Source organism: Pithys albifrons, chromosome 5 (genome assembly GCF_047495875.1).
Source record: "Pithys albifrons albifrons isolate INPA30051 chromosome 5, PitAlb_v1, whole genome shotgun sequence".
NCBI lineage: Eukaryota > Metazoa > Chordata > Aves > Passeriformes > Thamnophilidae > Pithys > Pithys albifrons.
The window spans coordinates 11,018,366-11,045,312 of NC_092462.1; the positions used below are offsets into that span (position 1 = coordinate 11,018,366).

General features: G+C 40.9%; 1 protein-coding gene across 1 annotated transcript; it reads right to left on the reverse strand.

The window, feature by feature from the left end:
* Positions 1–367: 367 nt before the first annotated feature.
* Positions 368–26,947, reverse strand: USP38 (ubiquitin specific peptidase 38). The gene is made up of 10 exons (XM_071555691.1): positions 26,023–26,947; positions 24,268–24,403; positions 18,869–18,998; positions 18,534–18,635; positions 15,687–15,845; positions 14,574–14,767; positions 13,940–14,033; positions 12,988–13,094; positions 10,576–11,926; positions 368–5,350 (listed from the first exon to the last, which is right to left on the reverse strand). Exons 1-10 carry the CDS (start codon positions 26,705–26,707, stop codon positions 5,189–5,191), a joined length of 3,120 nt encoding a protein of 1,039 aa, XP_071411792.1. The 5' UTR covers positions 26,708–26,947; the 3' UTR covers positions 368–5,188.

A 26,947-nucleotide genomic window follows, 5' to 3' on the forward strand; every position in this document is an offset into this window, starting at 1 on the left:
CTGTTGCTGAATTAATTTTTTTCGTATCAATCTGAAACACTCTCCTCAGCATTATATTTTCAATACACCTATTGAAGTGTTTTTCCATAAAATATAATGGATATAAGGGCACAAAGTAAATTTTAGAAGGATCTGGCTTGGATAACACAAAGCATTGTTGAAAAAGTATCTTTTGGTGGAATTACACTACAGTCACAATTTTACAGCAGCGAAATTATCACTAAAACATACAGAACTTGTAAATCAGATTGGAGCCATCCTGTCACTTTTGCAGGCTGGTAGTCCCGTTTCAGTCTGGTACCAGCTCTCCTTTGCCAGCCCCTTCCCACACCCCGACCCCAGGAGCACCCACCCCCCCCACCCAGCCATGCTGCCTGACATGGGTGCTGCTCTGTCAGTGCTGTTGGGGACCCTGAGTCACTGACCCTGGGCCTGCAGGTGCCACAGAGGGGCTTGGGGACTGTGCCCCTCTTGGGGCACCTGAGCAGTGGCAGTTCAGGCTCCTCTGCAGCCCTCGCTGCACACAGAGGCACCACCCAGTACCTCTGGCCACCCAGAGATGGTGGGGAAGGTCCCACATGGACACCCAGCAGGCACAGTTCACAGGCAGCAGCTGTTATTCCCAGTCAGTGCCTGGGGAAGCCAGCCAGGGAAGTACCCCAGCATTCCAGTGGCTGTGGGAGCAGGCTGTTCACCAAGGTGGCACTGTACTAACAGAGAAGGCCATGCATTTTGACATGTCTATTCCAGCACTTTTACAATTGATTCTTAAAAGTATTACCTGCACAGAAAAAAAAACAACAAACAAGAAATGTGTATCCTGAATCCACATTCCTGTCTGGAATCCAGCATGCTTAGAAAATAAACCCTCTGTTTTAAATAAGAAAGCAGCATGTTATATTTAAAAACATTAATTTCTGCTTCACTCCAGCTAGTTTTGTTTGTCTGCCTTTGATCTGGATGCTTTCATTCAAGCAAAAGCAAGACTTGAAGGAGGGGATGTGTGTGCACTTAAAACACATAAAAAGCATGTGTGGTAAGCCAGTGTCACAGTCAGAGCTCAACTCGTAGGCCAAGGCTCCAAAACCCAGTCGGTACAACAGGGACCCTCATTGTTCCCAAGTCCACGCAGAACACAGTGCTGGACACAACCCAAACAGCATCACAGGGTGTTCAGTCCTTGGTTGCTACATTTGATCCAACACCTTTGTGATTTAAGAGCACACTGCTCACAGCTATGAATGCAGATTTGGGCAGGCCTGTGATGACTGGCTACAGCAAACATGAAAGCCTTAACGATTGTCTGTTTTGATCTCTTGTTTACTCCATAGATCATTTGCCCACCCTTTGAAAAAGTCCAATAATTTACATTTGATTACAGGCTACTGTGGATACGAAGGGCTACAAGCTATTACATCTCATTGTAGGTTGTCAGCCAGGGAATCAGCCTGGTGTTAGAAACTGAGCACATTTCTTTGGATCACAAGTCTTCCTAGATACCACTTTGCATGACTTGACAACTTTTATGCCTCATTCCCCTAATCAGAGACCAACACCACCCAAAACTGAGCAGTCAACCTTTGTTGTTGTTAAGTCACAGTTTAGTATTCCCTTCACTTACACTTTAATCTTTGAGCCTTAAAAAGAAAACTGGCAATGTGTCAAGACAGGAAGCAAAACAGAAGAGCAAAACTCTAGGAAGGGACTAGAAGGGACCTCTGGTTTATCAAGTCCAGTTGCCTACTACTCAGACACCACTTTGCATTTCATTTCTTTCATAGATACACTTGGCTCTTCCTTCAAAGCAGGCCTCTGCCCAGAAGGCTATTCCAGAATTAGTCCTAGTAATTAGAAACTTTGTTTCTAATCTAAATCTTATTTACAGAAAGTTTACACCCACTTGCTTTTATGCTAACACTCTTTTAGCTCACAGTGCTTCTGCCCTTTGCCTGTCACACAATAAAGTGTTCTGACTCCATGGACGACCTTACTGCCACAGATTAAGAAAAAATTAAAAATTAAGGCTTACCCAGGAAACTAAACTTCCAGAGCATAGAGAAGATAAAATATTTAGCTTTACAGAGAAAGAAACAAGGAGGGTGGGGAGGAAGGAAAAAAAGTTACTCAGAAGGTGTGATTTGTTCAGTTATGCAAAGAAGCCTTCTGGCCTCACCCTGGATAAATGGGCTTGTAGCTACTGTAATCCCTTGTTACAGGGGTGACATTCACAGCAATCCACTTTAACACTCCATATTGAAAAACTACAAAATGAACTGCACAGAAGGTCAATACAACTCCAGTGACCATTAAAACAACACCAAATCACCATCTGGCTGGTTAAAAGGAAATATGATTTTAAAGGCCAAACCACCCTTGAGTTTGGTACAACAGTGTATCTTTCATGAAAGGAAACGACAAAAAACCTAAGCTTCAGAAACCATCTTATGTATTTCAGATTTTCTACCCATTGAACTAGGAAAACAAATTAGGAATGGAGCCCAAGAGGTCAAACAAACCATCCAGCATTCATTCACAGGCAACAGAAATCAAAGTACCGTATGTACATTGTTCTCTCATATTAGTCCAGAAGATAGAGGCATGCAACACCATTACTGTAAACAATGAAAAAAGGTGTACATTTCAGAGCATGAAATACTTCTCCACTTCCATTAAGTTTATTGAAACCTGCCAAGTTAGGTCTGACTAATCGGCCTGCGATGGCTGTCAGGTCAGCAAACAGACTTGCAAGCAAATATTCTGAACTTTAAAAATCTACCTGTAAAACCCCAAGTAACTGCATCAAGAGAAGTCAACAAGGGGGGAAAGAAAGAAGTTATTTTCAGTTTGAGACATCCATCATTTTGTACCTAAGCAGATCCAACCTGACTGACATTATTTTCATATAAATGTTCCATATTTAACACCTAATTTAGAACAGGCAAACAAGGGCGTAGAAAGCCTTCCAGGAGCTCATGAAATAAAAATAGTATAACAGGTACACAAAACTCATACTGCATGTTTTTTTAGGTAGGCTACATGATTTATATTTTAAGTGTGAGAAGATAAAAACCAAAACTAACCTTTACAAAATTATGATTTCACATAGAGTAAAACCACTTGCCCCTGCTTCTACTTACTAGTGTGTTAAAATGAATAGTAAATTGAAACAGAGACAAAATACTCCCATTGTAATACAAACAGCAGACAGCTTAATAATCCTCATAATCTGGGAGAGGAAAGCCAAATGAATCTGTCACATGAAACATTTTAAAACCAGAGCAAACTGGCAGAGAAGCCTAAAAGGCAATAAAAAACCCTCTTAGAATGAAAGAATTTCAAGGCAAAGTGAGCTTTCAAGAAAACCTTGTCCAAGTACAACGAAATGAGAATGTTCCTCATGCTGATCTCAAAACATTCCACATTTCCCCACAGCTGAACCCCTGGTTCAGAGACCTACAACTGAGACAGCAATGAAAAGTGTAGGTCAAAGCCAAGGTGTCACAAACTGTCACAACAAAGCTTGGAAAGTATTAAAAAAATCAAAGCGAGCGGCTCCAGCTCTGTTGAACAGTAACATATGAACCCATAGTGGAGTAAATAGCATAGTTTTAGTCATAATATAAAAATAGCTTGCAAGCTAAGTTACCTTTCAGACTAAACTCCATGTATTTAGAATCATATGATCAAGACTTCATTTCCCCAACTTATTTTATGCTTTTTAAAGCATTTTCTAAGAAATTTATTTTTATATACTCTAAGGTAAAACCTGCCATGTCTGCATGCTTTTTAATGACATACCTTGTCACCTAGTAGAATATAAAACCACAGCAAAACAGTGCAGATTTTTGTAAAAATACTTTAAAGAAATTTACACTTCACTCTAAGATTATTCAAGTTAAGAATGAATCACCAGGTTCAACAGTGTAACTCCTTTACTTCTGTTATCCTCATTGCACACCAAAACCAAAGTTGTTATTTTTGCTCAAAGGAGGTGCATCCTCAACCTCTGCTGGCCTAATGAGCAAGCAAACACTGCTCCACAGGCAGAACCATTTTGGGCTTCTGCAGATTAAAAAAACCCCCTGAACTCACCAGAAACTTCTCACTACAAGCAAAACCTGAAGGCAAAACTTCAAAGGACTCTCAGAAGCACAGCTCCTCAGCAAAGATCAATGCAGGCAGCCTTTCTGTGACTTCACAAACATTGCTCTGTATTTATGACCAGTTTTTTCTTAGCAGTGCAGGCCATGAACATTACAGATCACTAGAGATGGAGTTTTTTAATTAAAAAAAATAAAGGGCAACACTCAATTGCATTTCAAACTACCATAATTTTACTTCAGGAAACCTAAAAGCTTTCTTCCATAAATGTCTTGATTTCTAATACTGACAAAAAATAATTGACTACTGACACACATTTTCTGCAGCCTCAGAAAGTTTAAGTTACACTGCTGCAAGGCACATACAGAATCTCTTCCTTTCCAACACACAGCAGATATATTCCCTGAAATACTTTTAAAATCCTCAGAACAATTAAAAATGCTACAAAGTTAACAATTTCTATTTAAAAACGTTCCTACACAACATGCTCTTTTTTGGGTAACAACTTAGCAAATATTTATAAATTACTTTTTCTTCTTTTCATTTACACTGGAAATAGACTGAATAATTATTAACCTGGAAAGTACTGTAGCATGTCACGTTTAAGTTATTGCCTTCATGATAAATTGCATCATCTCTGAAAATCCACATAGGTACTGGATTTGGAAATAAGCTGGAGGTGAGAGACTACATTATGCAGTTTAGCCCATCTGAAAATGGGCTTCCACATAAAGCAAAACCATCGAAGTAAAAAATGAACTTTCTTCATTCAGTGCATGAGGACAAGAGAAACTGATGTCTGTTCAGTTTAATGCAATGTATTAGCAACTGCTTAAAAATCTTAATTTCTGTCTTTTGGGCAAGCATATCTTACTATGAAAGCAACTCAATTTTTAAGAGGTAGTTTTTTTTCCAATATGCGCTTATTTATTTCAAATAAATCATAACCCAAAAAACACCATCACTTGCTTTAGAACAAGGATTAAGTCTCAAAAATCGGTACAATATCTGACAAAGTTCAACACTTTATTTGCCCTCAGCAGTGCTGGGCTGCTTTGGAACCAGGGTACTCCAGTTGTGTCCACACTCAGAAGACCAATCTGCCCACGGTGCTGAACCCGCTCCCTCCGCCTCCCCCGGTGGGGCCGCAGCTGCCGGGGGGGTCGTTGTCATCGAAGCTGTGGGGGCGGAAGGAGCACGAGGCCGAGGCCGCCTGAAGGGCCTGGGTTCGAGCACTCAGCTCTTGCTCCTGAAACAAAGAATAAAGGCAATTAAAAAACCCCCAAACCAACCAAAAAAAGAAACGTGAAGCCCTTGAAGTAGCTGATTTCGAGTAAATCTTGGAGCAGTTTTTAAAGGAACTGGAGCACAAGTCCTATGGGGAGAGGCTGAGGGAGCTGGGGTTGTTTAGCCTGGAGAAGAGGAGGCTCAGAGGTGACCTCATCACTGTCTAGAACTACCTGAAGGGAAGTTCTAGCCAGGTGGGGGCTGGTCTCTTCTCCCAGGCACTCAGCAGTAGGACAAGGGGGCACGGGCTCAAGCTCTGCCAGGGGAAATTTAAGTTGGAGAGCAGAAAAAAAATTCTTTCCAGAGAGAGTAATCAGGCATTGGAATGGGTTGCCCAGAGAGGGGGTGGATTCCCCATCCCTGGAGGTTTTTAAACTGAGATTGGACGTGGCACTGAGTGCCATGATCTGGTAAAGGGACTGGAGTTGGACCAAGGGTTGGACTTGTTAATCTCGGAGGTCTTTTCCAACCCAATTGATTCTATGGTTCTATGATCATTAACTCCTGGACTCCTAAGTGTGAATAGCTTTGTTGAATTTCAAGTTGAACATTCACAGCCAAACCGAGATGTACAGTTTTGGTGAATATCAGTAATTTTAAGTGCAACATTGGGTGGTCCCGTGGTGTAAAGGAGAGCACTCTGGACTCCGAATCCCAAGGACCTGAGTTCGAGTCTCAGTGGGGACCACCCCCTGGCAGATCAATGGCTCCCTGCCATCCCATCCCGTCAGATCTCGGATGCTCAGCAGGGTCAGCCCCGGTTAGTACCGAGTGCTGTGACAGTCCTGAGGACTTCCCTGTCACTGTCCAAGCTCGCTCGGCCGTGGCAGATGGACCTCAGGACTTAAACGGTGGGGCCAGTTCTGCGCATGCTGTGCCTCACCTAAAAAAATCCACTGTGTGGGCTGGAAGGGCACACCCACGTGAGGAGAGCCCTGCCCAAATCTGCGTTTGCGAACTGTGGGCATACGTACATACATCCACAATTAAATCCATTTAAGTTTATGCTAAAATCTTTTTTTATAGCAACATAGGATGTTACAAAAACTCAGACAGATCAAAACCTAACAAAACATTAGTTTTTGATGCGTTTCATGTGAATTTTCATCCTAGGAATTTTAAAATGCCCTTGGTCTTGGTTACAAAACTGAAAGATAAAACCATTAAATCAATGTTAATTATTTAAAAGACACTTCTTTATTGCACTTAATCAATTGTGTAGACTAAAAACCTACTCAGATAAAAGGCAAGAAGATGGACAAGCTACCTAGTTTCTATTCATTGCAGCTTTTGGCTTTCAAGTGTTATTGCTATGCTGTTTTAACATTACCAGGTCTCTACAACTCCCAAGCACTTCATAAAAATCAGTCAGCTGCTGGAAAATATACCTGCACAAGGGGAAGAAACAAGAAGGCTCTGCCTCCTGCCAGCTGCTTTTTCAGCTGATTGCTCCTGAGGCTTCTTCAGACATGTAAGAAGGGAATCACTGGCCTTGCACTCATTAGAGATAATATACCCTATTTTCATAGAATCATAGAATTGATTGGATTGGAAAAGACCTCCGAGATCATCAAGTCCAGCCTTGATCCAACTCCAGACCATTTATCAGATCATGGCACTCAGTGCCATGTCCAATCTCAGTTTAAAAACCTCCAGGGATGGGGAATCCACCACCTCTCTAGGTAGCCCATTCCAATGCCTGATTACTCTCTCTGGAAAGAATTTTTTTCTGATCTCCAACTTCAGTTTCCCCTGGCAGAGCTTGAGCCCATGCCCCCTTGTCCCATTGCTGAGTGCCTGGGAGAAGAGACCAATCCCCACCTGGCTAGAACTTCCCTTCAGGGAGTTCTAGACAGTGATGAGGTCACCTCTGAGCCTCCTCTTCTCCAGGCTAAACAACCCCAGCTCCCTCAACCTCTCCCCATAGGACTTGTGCTCCAGTCCCTTCACCAGCCTTGTTGCTCTTCTCTGGACCTGCTCCAGCCCCTCAATATCTTTCCTGAACTGAGGGGCCCAGAACTGAACACAACACTCAAGGTGTGGCCTCACCAACACAGAGTACAGGGGAAGGATCACTGCCCTGGGCCTGCTGGCCATGCTATTTTTGATACAGGCCAGGATCCCATTGGCCTTCTTGGCCACCTGGACACACTGTTGGCTCATGTTGAGCTTCTGGTCAATTAGTACCCCAGGTCCCTTTCTGCCTGGCTCTGGCTAACTAGTTAAACAAACCTTGCAGGGATTTTTTGTCTCAGGTATCCCTTTCTCAAACTGGCCAACAGCTTCACAAATTGAGGGAGAGAAGGCATGTGCTGGGGCCCTGTAAGAAGACGACACAACCTGTACAAGCTTTGCTCCTTTAGGAAATGAACTGCTAGTCCTCAGGCACTCAGGCTTATCCCAACAGCCCCACTCACTGACCCTGCATCCCCACACATCTCCCCAGAGCCCATGGAAGCAAATCTTAGACAGGGCTTTAGTAACTACACGGGTCACCTTGAATTGTTCCTTTTCTTCCCCACCTCCTGGTGAAAGAAAAGAACAGAGCCAAGAACCTGGAAGATTGACTGTATTATACTACCATGAAAACACTAAATTTAAGCCTTGTCCATGTACTTTCACAAGGGCTGAAAATAGTCCTTGTGGGTTTAAACTACTTTGCCCTCTTCAAAAAACACAGACTAAAAGTTGGAAACTGTTTGACACTACTACAGACTGAAATGTAAGATATTTGGAGGAGGCTGCCTACACTGCCATACTTCTGAAAGACAGTATTATGCTATCTCCAGCAATATGTGGATTTGTAGGTATCTGGGTAACTGTATGACATATCAAAAACTAAGTAAATCTACTAGAAATAAGAAGGAAATATGAAGAACTCTTCTAGTAACAGAAATTAACCAAACATTTTGATTAAAATAGCAAATCTTGTATAAATAGCCTTAGTTGAAAAAACCCAACAGAACAAAAGACAACATCAAGCTGTTTAGTTTTAGAACAAAATTTCTTCTCAAAACCAAACTCATTACACTACTTGGGCTGTTGTTTTTTTCTTTTTTGTAAAATACTTCGGAAAAATGTCAGTTCTAATGCAACACAGTACCAAAAAACCCCCCCAAAAAACAACAACAAAAAACCAAAGCAGTTTCCCCTTCACTTTCATCCCTACAGAGAACTGTTTTATGGCAACTTTATGCCTCTTAAACCCCAATAGCTGAGTTTTCCCTAACTAAAACCATGCCATAAAAGAATTTAAGGATAGAAGGTATCTCTCTATATGCACACACAGGAGAAACAGAGCAGTGATCAATTCATAAACTATTAACTTTTCCTGGCAGAGTATTAGTATTTAAAAACCACATGCTATTTGTGTATTAATGCTAAAAGTGAATTATTTAGCAGTTCAAGATCTTTCATGCTTCATTTTTGTTCAGCAGTTTGAGATAAATCAGCATATTTCTTTCATCTCTTGAGGCATATACTGACTTGATTAATATTAACCCACATTAAATTATTCTAATAGAGAATACAGCACTGGCATTTTTACAAGCAATAGCCTTGTTTCTACAAAAAAAAAAAGTTGCATGTTTTTTATATTTATGCCAACAAATACTTAATCAGGCAAGTAAAACTTGACAGTCAATACAGTTCTCTGGACTGAGAATAACACTAGTTCCCCATTAGGGGCTTTTTAATTTGTTCTAAATGGAGTGCGGGTTACCCATATTGCAGGTTTAGTTAATTAAAGTGAAAACAGCTTAGTTTACCATGTGGTAAACTCATATGCAACAGCATAACAAAGGCAGTAAGCTAGAGATTTTTTAAAAACTTTTTTTCTGAAACAAAGAAGGCTTTCTCAAGGACAGAAAAGTATATTCTTAACTTAGTAGGAAAACACCAGTTTAGAACTCTGAACCAAAAGTAAAAAGTGAGGTCTCAGAATTGCCATAATTCAATTCAGTGAATCACAGTATTAGCATGACCTTGAGAAAAACAGTAACTGAGCACTTCTAATAACCTTCAATTAAAATGAGAAAAGGACAGGAGCTCAGCAACTCTGAGACTACTAAAACACCACAAAGAAAGCCAATACTGAAAAATACAAACCTGAAAAGTGGGTAAAATACAATAAATTAAAACACACACCCCCCAAATGCAAACAAAACCAATATACTTGGAAAATATTTTTCATTTTGAGATTACAATTATAAAAGGGAAAAAAATACAAATAGGACAAGGAGCAATGGTTTCAAACTAAAAGGGAGTAGTTAGACTAGATGTGAGGAATAAATTTTTTACAATGAGGGTGGCAAAGCACTGGCACAGGTTGCTCAGAGAGGTAGTAGATGACCCAACCCTGGAAATGTTCAAGGCCAGGCATGATCTGGCTTGAAGTAACCTGGTCTAGCTGAAGATATTCTTACTCATGGCAGGGGGTTGGACTAGGTGACCTTTAAAGGTCCCTTCCAACCCAAACTACACTATGATTCCATGATAAGAGGTTGCTGCAGCAGAGACCAAGAGAAAGTCAGGAGGAGAAGTGGCACATGAGCAAAGACAGTCAGGGCACAAATCTCTAACCACACAGTTTGCAAACAGCAGCAGAGCTGCAATTTAAACTCTTAGTTCTCCTGTTCATGTCTGTAAAATACCAGCAAGCACAAAGGCGACAGGAGCGGGGTGAAGTTCTAGTCTCCAGGGAATGTGCACCTGGCAGAGCTGGTCCCACACAGGGACACAGAGCAGGCGGCAAAGGGAACATGGAATCCATTCACCAGCTTTCATCCAGTCATTCCAGCATTTGGGTAAGCACAGTGGTGGAAGTAAAGCTTCACTACAAATGAAAATGCACTGATAAGAACATGGCATAGAAGTTTTTAAGTATAAAGGCAATGAAGGTTTGAACTGTTTGAAGCCTCTCCTGTATGGAATTACAAGTGGTTAAACGACCTATGCAACTACTTGCACTATAAATTTAAACTGAGTTTATGCAATTTTCCTTGATGCTTTCCAGCTAACAGTGACAATCTTACAATGAAACCTGTCCAGCAACATCATGATGGAAGCCAGATTGGTGATTTGTTACATTTTTATACCAGAATACTTAAAAGCTAATTTGTTCTTTCCTTTAGACTGCCTCTTGTGAGGATTAAGGAGACCACTCTTGACACAAAATTTCCATCTTACCTGTAAGTATAGTTTATTATCTTTTGTAATTGCATCCATGAGGTCCTTCTGTAGAGGGGGGTCTCCATTTACCCAGAGTCCATTTGCTGGATTGGTGTTGAAGCCACAGGTGCTATTTTGCTTTTTGTAAAACAGAACATAAGCAGTGTCCTTTGGAAATCTACTGGTAATTTTCTGGACTGACTGAAATGAGGTAAATGTCACTCTGCTGTCATTAAACAGAAACCATTCTCTTGGCATCTCAGTGTCCAGCTCATTTTCTACAACAGTACAGGGACTCTCCTCTGTCAACAACTTATCCTGAGGAGAAACTAAAGAAAGAGCTGCAGACTGGTGGCAGAGCCCTGAAGGCCCTGACCCAGTAACATTTCTAGCATAGGAATAGTAATGTCCACTTTCAGAGGATACCCCAGAATGCACCACCACAGAACTCAACACGTAGGGCACCAGCTGTGGGCAGGTCACTTCATCAGCACCTGAGGGCTTCAGTTTTTTAGCAAGATTTTCTCCAGTATCAGAAATCTCAACACCAACAGACCAACCTCCCGAAACTACAGCTAGAGGGGATGTTATGCTTTTGACTGGCAGTTCCAAAACAAGTGGTAGAGACACATTGTCCAAGATTTTGCGCCTTATATGACACTTTGGATCATATGAAAATCTCAAAAGAGTGAGAATGAGGTATTCAGGTTCCTCAATGATTTGCATAGTTTTCTCAGCATTCTGTAGAGAGGCACACTTTTCACAATAATATTTATTTTCTCCACTAAGGATCTCAGGTGCCAGAAAATAATTGAGTAAGTCTGTAACTGACAGGGTGTTTTTACCTACTAGGCTCTGAGACATATCCCTATCAGTCTGAACTTGCTTGAGTTCAGAAATTGTGGTATTCTCAGAGTTTGGCTCAGTAGAAAAATCTTCTATGGTTCCTTCACTCATTATCATGTCACATCCAGGATTTACATCCAAATTATTGAGAGGTGTTTCTGCAGCAGGACTCGTTGCTAAAGTATCAGTTTGCACAACGTAGTCATCTTTTACTTCAGAATGTTCCACACATTTCGGGCCAACATTCTCCAAGGAAGTTGGAGGACAGAAAGCCAGGGAGAGATCTGTGAAAGCCTCTTCCTTTTGAGACATACTTTTGCAGTTCAAACAGCATATGGTAGTCTTCAATTTTCCTCCAAACATCTTCTCTATCAGAGTTCTTTCTTCACTTCCCATACGAGGTGTTTCAGCAAATAGTTGTGTTTTATGGGCAGGTTCTTGTGCCTGGGACTCCTCATTCATTAGACTTTCAGAACTCTTCACTGAAGACAATGCTTTCAAAGTTCTCTCTTCTTCATGCAGCCTGGAGACAAAGAAAAGCAAATCCAAGTAACTGGGCTATTTTTCAAAACATTATTGTTGCACTATTTCAGATTTTTTTTTCCCAGCTTTGCTAAAAAATACAGATGCTAAGAGGCTAGAAGTGTTTTACACTAAAGCTGTTTGTTACTTTTTATACAAGCAAGCTGAACCACAGAAGTCTGTGCTATCCAAGAGTATGCGAGAGACAAATGCATTTAGTGTGGGTTTTATTATATGTAACAGAACACAATGGACATATTGAAAGAACTGGCAAGTAGTAAAAAAACTAACAATGTTTTTATTATTTACCATTACATTATCTTAATAAATCAGCTCTCCAGTTGACTGGTTCTGTATGTCAGATTTTGGAAGAGAATAAGCAGCTATTTATCTACTGCCAGACTATTTCCAAAGAAAAGGTCAGGATTCTGTAGCCAGGAAAGTTAAGAAAGTACAGCAAGAAAAAACAAATCAAAAAAGAAACCCAAGACGGGTGGGGGACAGAAATAAGAGAAAACTATTTCACCATTGAGATAAAACTTCTCCAGAAGTGTCAGGTATCATAAAGCAATAATGTTTAAGCCACGCCTCAGCAAGGCAAAAATAAAGAGAGCTACTAATAAATTTAGGTACTTTTGTTTTATCTTTAACTTACTTCTTATTAAACTGGTTAGAAATGCATGTACATCTCTGTGACTTATGTGACCTGTATGAAATACAGCTGTCTCCATCAACAGGAAATTCCAGAAGAACAATTAAATTGCTTTCAGCAGCCACACTAATTTTACAACAGGACCACGACTCTAAACATAACACCCGTATTTAGATTTGTAAAAGTGGCACATTGTTACCACCATGACCTGTTTTCAATTAAGTGGCATCCAGACTTTACCACAGATTAAGGCCATGAAGAAAAACAGTTCACAGACCAGACAGAAAACCAGAGAAAGACAGGAATGAGGCCGAAAATTCCTGATCCCAACTCATGCAGTGGAACTGTTACACAACTGCTCCTAAGGGTAAGACTGCAGATTCATTCCCATTATGGCACAATAACCATACCTGTCTAGCAGGAATCTGAGATATTCTGAGCAATCCTGCTGGGATCGAGGGGTGAACCATGGTGGCCTGGAAGCTTCAAAGAAAATTCTGGGAGCATATGCCTCCCTCTGTTCATGTAAGAGAAGCACAGGCAAGGTTACGTAAGAACTACTTAAAAAATTGGGTTATATTCTTTCAGTATTGACCACTGAACTTTGGATTACATTATCCTAGAGTAACTGAATGAAACACATGGTACACAAACATTTGAACAACTTAATCAAACAAAGGGAGACCATTAATTTTGCAGCAATCACCTCTAGTACAAAGACTAAAACAGTTGATCCTGCAGGCAAATATAAAATGTGTAATGAGAGTAAACCAGATATTATGCATAATAGCAGCTACTGTTCTTGCTGATGAGTTAAAAAACCTGTTTCCTTTCTTCAAAACTCCAGTTTTTCATAAATACCAATTTATTTTTAGGCTGACCCAGCCTCATCCCTACGTAACAAATTTATTGCTATTATTTAAAGAAAACAGAAGCATCTTATGACTTTCTAGCATTAGCTGAATGTTTTGAGCATTTAGTGAAGTTCACCTTAAAATTTGAACTACCATAAAATTTAGTGTAAAAATGATTGTACAAAGCCACAGTTTATCCTAGAAAGTTATATAAAGTCAGCTTGTATATCAAGTCAGGTCTTACTTGGATTTTCTCATTTTGGTTTCTCAAAGAAAACCTGTTACTGCCCACTTATAAAAACAACAAAATGCCAAGATCTTCCACTTGTGAAATACACATCTAAGTCTATCCACACCATCTGAACATTTGGGGACAGACTCATTCCCACAAAGGCCTGTAATATTTATATTTAATATACTCAAGGGGACTCCCATGGCATTATGTTTGTTTCCATTTTGGTCTATAGATCAAGGCTTATAAAACAGCAGATGAAAGAAACGGACATACCTGTGTATGGGCCAGAAATGCAAAAAGATGCTGTAATTTTCTCATTAGTGAATTACAGCCATTCAAATTCAGAGACAAAACATGTCTTCTGAAACTGAAATGAAACAGAGAGACATCAGTTTCCTTGCTAGATTTCTAACAATGGAGTTATCATTCCAGCTCAGATAATTACTACAAATTGAAAGACCACAAAATATGTAACACTTCCCTTCAATACCTGGATTCTGCTCTACTGCAGATGTAAAACTACTGTAGAGTAAGAACTATCACTGCAAAACACCTGTTCCTTCAAACATTTACATTTGTAAGAATGAGCTACAAACAGACCATTTTTACCAATATCTTCCAAATTATAACAAAAGCATCACCGCAAATTTTTACTTTGAAGTGTGTAAGGACAGTGAAGAAAAAAAGGGACTTGTTTTTTGATACTGGACAGCACGATGTGGATTTTTAGAGGCTAAAATTGCAGTTTCCCAGAGATGGACTGTTACAAAGCAATCAGTGAGTGCAAAAAAACCCACTCAGCTCTAGCAAGCTGGAGACCCCAGGCCGTGTTACTTTTCTGTGAAAACTAAGAATGCAGTAACTGCAAGGATTAATTTGCAATGAGGAGCTGTTAAGAACAACTTACTCTGTAGCCATAAAAAGTGCCTGAATAACACTGTTCATGTAGCAAGTGTTTCCTAGATTTATTAGACCAGTCTTCCCAGTTTCAGATTTTCCAGCAAGTCTAGATAAACAAGATGGCAAAGAACTGCATTGGGAAGTCCAAGCACTCTGATTGAGAATCAACTTAATCTTCTCTTCCGTGGGTTTGGGCATATCCTACAAGACAAACATTTAACACACCTATTAGGTTTTTAGTTTTGTAATAGGTCTTGCCATTCAGCAGTCCTGCATCTTCCCTTGCTCCCCCACTCTCCTTCAAGGTCTTGCCATCCCTGATAGCCTAAAATATACAACATCCACCCCCCTCCTCACTCCAGGCCTTCTCCTTCAAAGCTTTCTTTACTCAACTCTCGAACTGCAGGAATACGGGACACTTGGAGTAAAACTGAGAAGAGTTTTTAAGTGCTAAAACAGTTTTATAGCAATACCAGTGCTATAAAATAAGGCAGTAATACTCAAGTGTTCTTTGTGGGTTTGGGTTTTTTTGAGTTTTGTTTTTTTGTGTTTTCTTTTTGGTTTGGTTTTCTTGGTTTTTTTTATTTCTTTTCAATTTTATTAGTCCAGAGGTGTTGGTTTTAGACTTTCTTTTTGGAAACAGCATAGGCCAGCATCCCTTACCCACAGAGACTGCAACACCCCCTGCAATATTAATGGTGTTTTAGAGCTAAAAGGTGACCACTGTGCCAAGTATTTCTGAGAACCCACTTCTTCTCTTCAATACTATCACTACTCTTAACTTACATTTGAAGCTACAGATTTTAGCTTGGGTTGGAATGAAATACCTAAAATAAACTTCATGAAAGTATATTAATCATTACATAAGGCTTGAGAAATTAGATTGTACTTTCAGTGAAGGATCTAATTTCAGCCTTCTCAAAGCCTACTATAATCCAATCACAGACACTCAGGCACGTTTTTCTACTATATTCCAAATACAATAACAATTAAAGCGAGATTATGTGGTTAGCTCTCTTCTCCTAGTGGAAGTTCTAAAGAACTTAGATAAGTGGAATATAACTTTGTATCTGGAAAACCAAAACAAAACCAACCCACCCTCTTAACATTCCTCACGTACCTTAATAGCTTCCAGAATGGGTTCGTAGAGCTCTGGAAACCCTGAATAATGATACATCATACAGTGTATCAGCTCAGTCAGCTGCACCAAGAAGGCTGTACTGGAGGGCAAGCCCTCTCTTTTGAAGGAGTGAACCAAGCTGACCACGTGTGGGACAATCTGAAATGGGGAACAAAGAAATAAACAGAAAGTTGTTAATTGCATTTTCCCATTTTTTTCTTCTACAAACAACTTCATTGTTTTACATACCCAAAAGACAGGGACCTCTTTTTATTAAGAAGTGCTTGAGAAACAATGACTTGAAAAACATGTGTTGCTCTTTACTCATGACAACCTTCAAGCAGCACAATTAATTATTCAATGCTTTCTTTAGCTCACAGAGCAAGTTTTGGAACTGTACGAACTTAGAAGGTGCATGCTAAGATTTTAAATGCTAAGTGTCCAAAGTAGCCATCTTCTTAACAATATTAACTGCAAACATTTTCCTTTTGTGTCCCCACTGGCAGTTTAGTGTCCTGTTCTAATTTCACGGATATGGTTTTTAAAAGAAGTCTCTCAATTTTCCTTAAACAGAATCCGATGCTTGGGGATCACACGCCAATGAACACATTCCTGTTCTCCAGCTTAAAGAGGGAAACTGGCTCACAGCTCCACCTAGTGAGGAAGCTCAGCTCCGTAAACCACGACCCTGGATGGAATTTACTATGAACTGAAAACGTTTATCACAGCTGTGCCAATCTATTTGAGGATTAGTTCAGATTCATTATTATTTTAAATTGGGTGTAAATCAGAAGCATTTACTCCATCTCCTTCCCCTTCTTCAGTGCAACTCTCTATTTTTAAGTGCATGAACTCATTTCACATTAGTCTTAAAACCTCAAGTAGAAATTTATTTCAAAGCAATTCCCAAAGAGTAGGAACTTCTCACTGTGAACCACAATATTTCAGACACCTTTGCCAGTTTCCAAGTGATCAAAACTGATTAACTGTGAAAGAAGTTAATGGAATAATTTCTCATCACTAATTACTACCAAACAATTTGTAAAGACATGAAATACAGAACAGAAATTATAAGAATATCATAATTTTAGGAAAATATACCCATTACAAGAATTAATAAACTTCAAAACACTGAAGTAAAAGAGGACAGGTGCAAAATAAAAATTTGCCACTTTTTCAAATATTGGTTATTCTGTGAGTATAAAAAATATTTTTACATCACAGAGAAACAAACAGTAGGTAAGATATCCACTGTTTAAAAAGAAAAACACCAAGATGAAGTGTTCAATGTACTACATATTCAACAGTGAAAGTTGCAATGAAAACATTCCCTCTTTCAGTTTATAAATATGGGCACATAGCAATGAGAAAGGGACTACTGAGGTCCAAGAATAAGATGTGGATAAAGCAGACCTGAGATATCAAAATTCTGCACAGATGAAGCACATGGAAAGAACAGAAAAAGTACAAGTTCTCAGCCCTCAAATAGGGTCAGATTCTGCAGACTGCATAATACTGAAAGTTACATTTTGAATACATACAGAAGTATCACTTCTGACTCGAGGTTGAATTAAAATTTCATATATCAGTACATTTTAGATCATCCTAAGTGCTACATCATAAGTGAAAGACTTCTACAAAAAAATCCAACTAATGTATGTTAATGATGCTCAAGTATAAGGAGGAGGAATGTTATCTCAGATGCATTGCCAAAGTAAATTAATTTTTATTTACCAAATGTGTATTTAACCATTTTACAGTCTGACCACTTGCTATAAAAAAGTAAACAAGTAGTTCAGGTGCAGGAAAATATTATAGACTACTAAATGACAGCAGTAGTTCAAAAATTGATAGTGAAGGTTGTTTAAAATGCAGCAAAAATGGTCAAGAAATCCTGAAGGTACATTTCTGCAGTACAGTACAGAACCCACAGTAGAAACTGTCTTTGTTAAATTCCTATTTCTAGAATAAGCTCTTTCATACTTTGCATTTCTCTTCGTGTTTTGTCTCTCAGGAACAAAGAAGAACAGACAGACAGTAAAGAGATGAAATATTTATGTTTTGGGCATACTCAAGGCTACTTGGCTCTTTCATTTGTGACTCAGATTCCTATCCTAGGCCAAGATTTGGGTGGTGAAGGGAGGAAAGAGAGAAACTTCAAATATCTACCACTGAAAAACATTGTAACAGGCACAAGGCACTTACTCTGACATTAAACAAAGGGTTTGATATCCCTTCAGAGCCCTGGGGACAGCAGCTTGCCAGGCTGTGACTATTTAACTCAGACATATTTCACTTAAACTTTAAGCTGAAAACCAAGCATGGGGACAATCCTGCTGTACTAATACAGCCCCTGCCACACCCTCCTACCCATGGCCTGCATTTTCAACTGCTTTTGAGGATATACAGACAGCACAGCCTTCTTGAGGTGAAGGACTTGCTGATCTCACAAACCTCTTCAGGGTGACCAGGCTACACAGAGCAGATAACTGGTTATCTCTTCTCCCCAGACAGTTGTGCTTGAAAATCTACTTGCAGCCCCATTTTATCAGCCAATTTCACACCACATCAAATGGATTACCAGAAGCAGACAGTCAAACTGTGGTGCCCAGATACTGCTGCCACAAGCACATATGCACAAGAAAGAACAATGCTTGCTTCCAGTTACTATGTGGGTGAATCTGGACCTTAAAAAGCTGAGTGGCCTGTAACCACAGGGATCTGATTTTTGCACCTTCAAACAAAGACAAAATCCAAGTGCTTCAATTCTGTTACTCTTTGCACCCACTTTAGAAATCACACCAATGACATCTCAAAGAACTGAAACTCATTTATTTAGTAACTTACCAAATGAAAAGCTTCTGGAGAATGCTGAAAACTAAGTAACATGTGGGAGAGGACAGCAAGGGCACCAGGCCTCACTAGAGGAAACCAAAGTCGATTAAAGACCTAAAAAAACCCACATTTATTTCAGTAAATCTGGAAAGTAAAATTTCAGTAAACATCTAAACAGATCTCCAAACAGAGAACCATTTCAAACAACCATCACATGCCACTGAAAGTTATAGATACATTTACATCATAATAAGATACTATCTGTTGCAATACACAACATGCTACATAATTTTATAGCTGTTACAAATTCGTTTCCCTCTCATTTTGAATGTTCTTTTCCAACATACCAGTTCGATCTTAAGCAGAGTGACATCAATGAGGATGGTAAATTTCTGGACTGCAGCCAATCCTTTCAGCAGGGCAATCACCCACGTTTCCACATGCTGAGCCAGAGGCCACGATAACCAGTCAATCATTCTGAAAGACAATTGTAGAACAACCAAAACAAAAAAAATCCAGTATGCCACTAACTTTACTCTCAACAAAACATTCTATATATTGTATGCTTAGACAGACACTCACAAGAATTAATGCAAGAGTGGTAGGCAAGTGGTAAAATAATTTTGATTATACCTCAAGTCATTTAACTCTGAAATTAATAATTACTTTAATATTTATTAGAAGTAAATGCACCTCCTCCCAATACATAAGCATATGAAATTAAGTAGTATATATTGCTACTTGTTATTTAAATATATGAACCCTTGATACACAGACACGAAGCCAGAAACTGGCAAATACTACTGAAGGTGAAAATGCCTATACCTGGGAACTTCCACTCTTACACCTTTTTCCTAAAAGCAAACCAAACCCAACTGTTAAGGAAGACTCTTCAACTTAGAACTACATTCCTGGAAGCCAACTCATATACTCTCAATTAAAATGGTAAAATCCAGTAATTTTAAATTCACTGCAGAAAGTGTTATAAGGATCTTATAATGCCTGTCAGCAGCCTGGGGTCTGCAAGCACTTCAAGACTAAGAATTTCACTAGAGCTAAGAAAAAGTGAAGGGATCTCCTGTGCCTAGAAAGTACACTGAAATATCAGCATCAGAAAATGAGGTATACTACCCTTCTGAATTAATAGACAAATTACACTGATCCTTAAGTAGATCAGTTGAAGCAATTCTAAGATAATACTGTAAGGCAGGGACAGCTAAAACATAAAATTTAGGCTCTGTTCTTTTGCGATTTATTTGGCCGTATTTTGGATTTTCTTTAACTGTCCACAAGACCCCCTGCTTCAAACCAGATCTGGCTGCACTAATTAAATGGAATTAAAAAACATTTTACCATGAGGGTGGGCAGATATTGAGACAAGTTATGGGGGCTGAGCTGCCTCTATTCCTGCAGAAAGCTCTTAACCTGGATGGACAAGGCCCTGAGCAACGTCCAACTTATAAACTGGGCCTGCTCTGAGCAGAACTGGACCAGGTGACCTTGAAAGGCTCCACTCAATTCACACAGCACTAAAATTCTATTCCATGATTCAGTGAAAACAGGAAGTTTAAACTTCACTAGTTTTCTGAAAAAGTCCTTCATAAAAATTAAGTATTTCAAGAGTCTAAATTCTAGCAAAGAACTGAAGAGGTTCCAAGTAACCAGTCTAATAAACAGTCTCCATCACTACCAATAGTCAGGCATCAGTCTGAAATAAAACCATCAGCTCCTGTGCTCGTCCCAGAGATCAAGAGTTCCAAACAGACTGAAATCAGGGTTTCAGTCCTCAAATGCCAAACTACAGCAATGGTCTTTAACCAGACACATGTTTTGGACATGTTACATTTCCAGAAACAACCTAAATTTACACTGAGTTTATAATTTGGACCTGAAGAATGTATAGTACATGCATTGTAAAATGCATCTATGTTAGAATTATGTACTATCTGCATATATAACATTCAAAGGTTTCTCTAAAATTTGAAATCTTTAGGACTGCCTTTTTAAGAAAGAAGGACAGATCTTACCAAATTTCATCTATGTTACTACAAAAAAAATATTTGGGAAAAAACATGGCAACATCATAATCACTGCACTGAATTTACACAAAGCTCTCATTTCCTCAAGATGTTAAATTCAAACATGTTTATTCCAAGCACCCTTTCCATATACTTTCTAAAATGGAGAATCAAAAACACAGGCCAAAACGGCTTTTGCCTGCAAAGAAAGAATCTCAACCTAAAAACAAGCCCCAAAACTCATAGTCCTATCATCTTCAAATCTTCCCAATTCGTAAGTTTGATATTTTCAGCAATGGCACAAATACCTGCACAGCTAATCTAAGCCTAATGACAATATATTTAGTTTTCTTAATTAGCTTTTGAGACAAGAGTATCTGACTGTTACCTTCATACTATGTGTACTTTCAACCACTCTGACTCAAACTCCAAGTGAAAAACAGTGGGTTTGGGTGGGAGCTGGGGCTCCTCTTTTCCCATCCCATTGCTCTGGCTACATGATCATAGAATCACAGAATCAGTTGAGTTGGAAGAAACCTCCGAGATCATCAAGTCCAACCCTTAATCCAACCCCACTTTGATTACTAGATAACAGCACTCAGTGCCACATCCAGTCTCACCTTAAAAACCTCCAGGGTCGGAAAATCCACCACCTCCCTGGGCAGGCCATTCCAATGTCTGAGCACTCTCTCTGTAAAGAACTTCTTCCTGATATCCAACCTAAACCTCCCCTGACAGAGCTTAAGCACCTGCCCTCTTGTCCTACTGTTGGTTGCCTGAGAGAAGACACCAATCCTCATCTGGGTACAACATCCTTTCAGGTAGTTGTAGAGAGTGATAAGGTCTCCCCTGAGCCTCCTCTTCTCCAGGCTAAACAACCGCAGGTTGGGCCAGGCTGTGTCACCTCTAGTCAGTATGATTAACCATTTAACTATTCCCTGTTGTTACTAATAGGACAACTGCTATTGTTTGAGTATGGTTGATCTTGTGAAGAGAAACCTCTTTCTCTCTGTAATTGATACAGACAAAATTCCCATCCCTACAATCTGTTTCTGCTCTTAAAGCAAGAGTTAATGCTCTTAAGAGCAGAAACAAAAGCCAGAAGAGGAAACAGAAATGAACTTGTATAACACACTTGAGACTGTCCCAAAAAGCATAAAATCCTAGACCTGGAGATTGGGTATTTTGGTTACTAAATCCTACCTGCATAGCATTTAGTTGGCTCCTGCTCTATTGCAGTCAATGACTGAATCTTTAATACAAAGGCAGATATTAGTATGAGACACAATGATCATGAACATAAACACAGATGTTTTTGTGTTTGGCCAGATAAAGAGAACATTAAAGGCCTCAAGAGGACCCTCTGCCTCACACCACCCTAAAATGAGCAGGTCTGTTACCCATATATGTGCCTAATAAAAACAGAAATTTTGGTGTCTCTGAATAATGAGAAAAAAACATTATTTGTGCAATCTCAGACAGGAGTGTCTTTTGCAAAAATAACATTTTTCACCACATCAAAATATCTGCCAGCTCAGGTGTGAATCCTTTGGATTAGAAAAAAACCCAGAAGAACTGAAGTTCCTCAGACTATCAGGTACCTCCAAAAAAATATGAAGTCTTTTACAGTATTTTACATTTTATCAACAGGACAAAGCAGCTGGCCATGTCTGGAGTTTTTTCCTAACAAAATTTTCACTTTCTGTTAATAAAGATACTTGGGTTAAAATGCAAAGAAGCATTACACTTGTCAGGATACCAAGCACAGCCAGTTGATAGTTGATTTCTTCCAAGACTTCTGAAGCAGACCCTTAAAGTAGCCATATATTCCCAAAGAGATGCAATAATTTTCTGCTTTCCTCACTGATGCTCCAGGTAAGGTTTCATGAGACAGCTGAGCCAAAAAAGAACAGCTCAAGGCTGCCAAAAGCCAAGTACCCTTTCTAATACAGACCTGTGCTTAATACAGTTAATCCCTACCCCCAAACAAATTTATAAATCTTTTAACTGCAAATTATTTACTATTCTGTGTTCAGCTTTAGACAGACTCTGCAGTGACATGGAAGTTCTACTCAGGAAGTGAGCAACAAGGTCTCTAATTTACAGTCACCAAAGCTTTTCTGACTCTCCTCAGGAGACTTTGTTGTGCCTGGAGTTCTGCATCTCCTGGGAATGCTGCATGCCTGGTGACAGCATTGTCACTTGGTGCTCCAGACATTCCAGCTGCATTAACCAATCACTTCACAATTGCTTCACTGAGCCAGCCGAGAGCAATTACAGCACAGGGTTGCCAGAGGCAGAAAAAGAAACTGAATACAGTGTTGACATGAGTATGCCCAAACAAAAATAACAAGGAGTACCTAAAAAGTTTCACAGAACAAAACTAGGGGTTCTTAAGATTGAGCATCACTTCAAAGAATGCACAAGGCAAGTAGGAATACACTGCCCTTCCAAAAACAAAAGGGAAAACCCCACAACATGCCCAGTACTAAAAAAGAACACTTATTTGATAATAACACCTCCTACTGTAACCAAAGCTCTGCATCCCATGACTTCCCTAAGCTGAGGGACACAGTCCCTGAACAGTATGTCCTACTCCAAATTATATTATTAATGCTGCTTCTTTTCATTATGCTTTCAACTGAAATACAGTTTCTCAAATAAAGGTAAACACCAGGAATATTTTCAGTGTGAAAAAGCCCTCAAGTATTTTACCAAGATATACAAGTGCTACACTTATATGAATGTCTAGGTATTATACATATGGATGTGCTTAAAAATAGTATTGCAGACATCAAACTCTTAGTGGAAAGGCTTCTTAAATGTTACTTTTTTGAACAAAAAGTTCTAACAGCCGCCTGTTTAACTGCTTTACTCATTCTTCTACCCTTCAGTATTCAATAACAACTTCAACAGGCTTTGAAAATAATTCAAAGAACTTCAAGGTCTTAATTTTTCTCCCACTGTCATAGAAGAATACCAACCAAGACTGCAATCTGAACCCCAGGCTATTAACACTGCCACTAATCTCTGTGTTTACTCAAGGTTACATTAGTCACAAACATAATATGCAATTGCTTTTACATCATTCCTATTCCTCTATTATTCAAAGAATATCCAAAAAACCTCTGAGGCCATGAATGAAGATGGTGATGTTCTCTGTGAACTCTACTAAAAATTGGGAAGATATCTCAGCAGAAACTCCCTCAAAACCAAACAGTAATAATCAATTCTGTCTCCTCTCTTCAGAGGAGATGATGGGTAAGACAATCATGTGAGAGCATCACTTTGCTTCTTGGAAAAGCAGAAAGGTTCATCTTCTGAAAGTAAGGGCTTGTTCTCCATCTGACTGTAAACCCCAGGAGTTCCCTATTAACATCACCTTCCATAAGGTGGGACATGCACTCACAAGACTGTCATCTAAAAGGATCACAGCTGGTTTCCTCTTGGCTTCTATTGAACCCTCTTCTTCATCCACCCTAGTAAAGCATCAGAATGAAGCCTCAATAGCAGTGAAGGCAGAAACCTTAAACTGAAGCCACGCCAGTAATATCAACAGCACCATAAATACACTACATGCCAAACAGTATGACTTGGAATATCACTTTAGAAGTACCTCTGTTTTTTGCTTTTAATTGGGTTTTTTTTAATGGAACCTAAGAGACGACTTCAAAAAAGGCAGGATTAAGAAAGAGACTCTTCTCTCCCTTTACAAGAAAATACATTACCTGCACAAAGCTTGAGTCATACTTGCATCCTTCACATTTGGATCTGTAGTAAGGCTCCTGATGAGTACTGTGATCATCTGCAATGGGATGTGCTGCACAAGACTTGCCAGTGCAACAGAAGGTTCAAAGGAAGTATCTGCAATAGTTGAACATGACAGAATGTAAGAAACTAAAAAGAAAACCCCACAGAAAAAGATAAGCTTCATTTTCTATCCTACAACTTCACTTTAGCTGAAAAGTGAGAATGAATCTCTCCCACATCTAAAAATCTATCATCACAAACCAAACCAAAACTAAAACCTTTCAATTAAGGACAATGAACAGCACTGAATTACAAACTCCTTCTGTTCATTTAATACACATGCAAGAAAGTGACAACCTGACAGCTTCCTCCTCAACCCTAAATGGAACTGAGAAATGGGGCTTATATTTTTCCTAAAAAAAATGTACTGTACAGTTGTTTATTATACCTGATGTTAAGCCTGGGGATTTAATGCAGCTGATACTTCCCATGTCTTAACTCAGCAACTGCCTGTTACCCACACCAGTAGTGGCAAAATATGATGTTAAGTTTGACAGGTATCCCAGCAGTAAAAGCACTTTCCTCAAGAACTAATACAGTATGTTGTAGATTTCTGAGGTCAGAAAGGACCTATTTCCAATCACATTTCCATTAGTCAGGCACTGAATGCTTCCTATTTTACATATTCCTTTTGTACACCCCAATTCAGTAAATAGTTACAAGACTTAAGGTATCCCTCTCGAGGGAGCAAGAGCAAAGAGTAGCTTTTCACAGAGTCACAACTGTTGGGGTTGGAAGGGACCACTGGAGATCTTCCAGCCCAAGAGCCCTGCCAAGGAAGGGTCACCTGGAGCAGGTTACACAGGAACACATCCAGGTGGGGTTGGAAGGTCTCCGGACAGGGAGACTCCGTGACCTCCCTGGACAGCCTGTTCCAGGGATCTGCCACCCTCAGTGTAAAGAAGCTCCTTCTCATGTTGACATAAAACTTCTTGTGTTTCAGTTTATGGCCATTGCTCCTCCTTCTTTTGCTGGGCAATACTGAAGAGCCTGGCACCATCCCCTTAGCACCTGCCTTTGAGATATTTGTATGTATTTTGCTGCTGATCATTTTAATTCTTTCTAACAGTACACCCAAAACTCCTTTTTGGTACATGATTTAAAGCATTTCAATGTGAGACTGGATCTATATCTCACTGGATTGTTTCATCATTGGGTCAAATCAACCAACTGGTGTGTGTGTGAGAGACCAGGCTGGAATCCTCATGGTCAGGCCTGCATGCCAAAATGCCTGTTTTGTCACTAAATTAAAAGAAATCTCTTGGGAAAAAGCCTGTGACTTTCTCTTTTCCTGACTTCAAGGCATTAAGAACCAACGGCTCTGCAAAAGTTTGTTGGGAACTCCTGGGCTCTTAAATGCAACTAAAATAACTGGGCAGTGTGTGGCTTGGACTCAGAGTTTTACAATTGGAATAGGAATTTCTCCAAACACCACGCTGCTCTGCAGCGAGATAAACCATTACTTCACCTCTAGCTCTTGCAAGGGCAGAGGGAAATAAAAAAAGGCTTTGCTTTCTCGTTGGCCAGAAAATTGCACTTTAGTATCCGGGCGAGAAAAACAACTCTTCCAAGAAGATTGCCTGCAAAGTGCCCACTGCCAGTGCCAGGGCTATTCCTTCTGGATAACCTACGCCCACGTTACCCCGCACCGATCCCGTCTCTCCCCCGCTCACCGGCGGCGGAGATGATGGCGAAGAGCTCCTGCAGGGAGGGCAGCAGCGTGTCGGGCTCGGCCTTCCAGACGCTCCGCAGCAACGCGCTGACCTGTGTCACCTGCGACACGTAGAGGCGCAGCTCGGCCTCGCGGGTGCCCTGGCTCTGGAAGTGGGCGATGCTGCGCACCAGCTGCTGGCAGAAGGCGAGCGAGAGCTTCCTGCCGCGGGGCAGGCACTGCGGGAAGTCGCCCAGGAGCTGGCAGAGGCGAGCGCAGAGCGGCGGCGAGGGACGCTCGCACACCAGGCGCAGCGCCTCCACCTGCAGCAGCTCGAAGAGCTCCAGCACCGACGGGCAGCTCATGATGAGGCGCAGCCCCGCCTGGATGTAGTCGAGGATGGCGGGGTCGCGGTTGCTCAGCTCGCCGTAGCCGCGCTGCAGGAGGCCGAGGACGAGCCCGCGGTTGAAGAAGGCCTCGAACTCGGCGCGGTGGAAGCGGCCGTAGGCGTCCAGCACCTGCCGGCCCACCTGGCGCTGGAAAGGGTCGGGGCCCTGCAGCACCAGCCGGGTGCCGAGCGCGAACATGGCGCGGCACTGCGCCTGGCTCAGCGGCGTCTCCGCCGACTCCACCACGCGCCGCACGATCACCCGCTTCAGCGGCAGCGGGTGCGACGAGCTCACCAGCCCCTCCAGGATCTTGTCCATGGCTCCGGACGCATCGGCCGAGCGGCGGCGGCGGCGGGCGGCCGGACCAGGCCTCGGCGGGGGCCGCCGCCGCCGCCTCCCCGTGGCCCTCCCGCCGCCCCGCCGCGCAATGCCGCCGCCGCTGCTGCCGCTCCCCGCTCCGCGGCCGCCGCTGCTCCCCGGGCGGCCGCTGCTGCCCCGGCCCCGGCTCCGCTCCCGGCGCGGTTGCGGCGGCCCCGGCCGAGCGCTGGCCCGACCCGG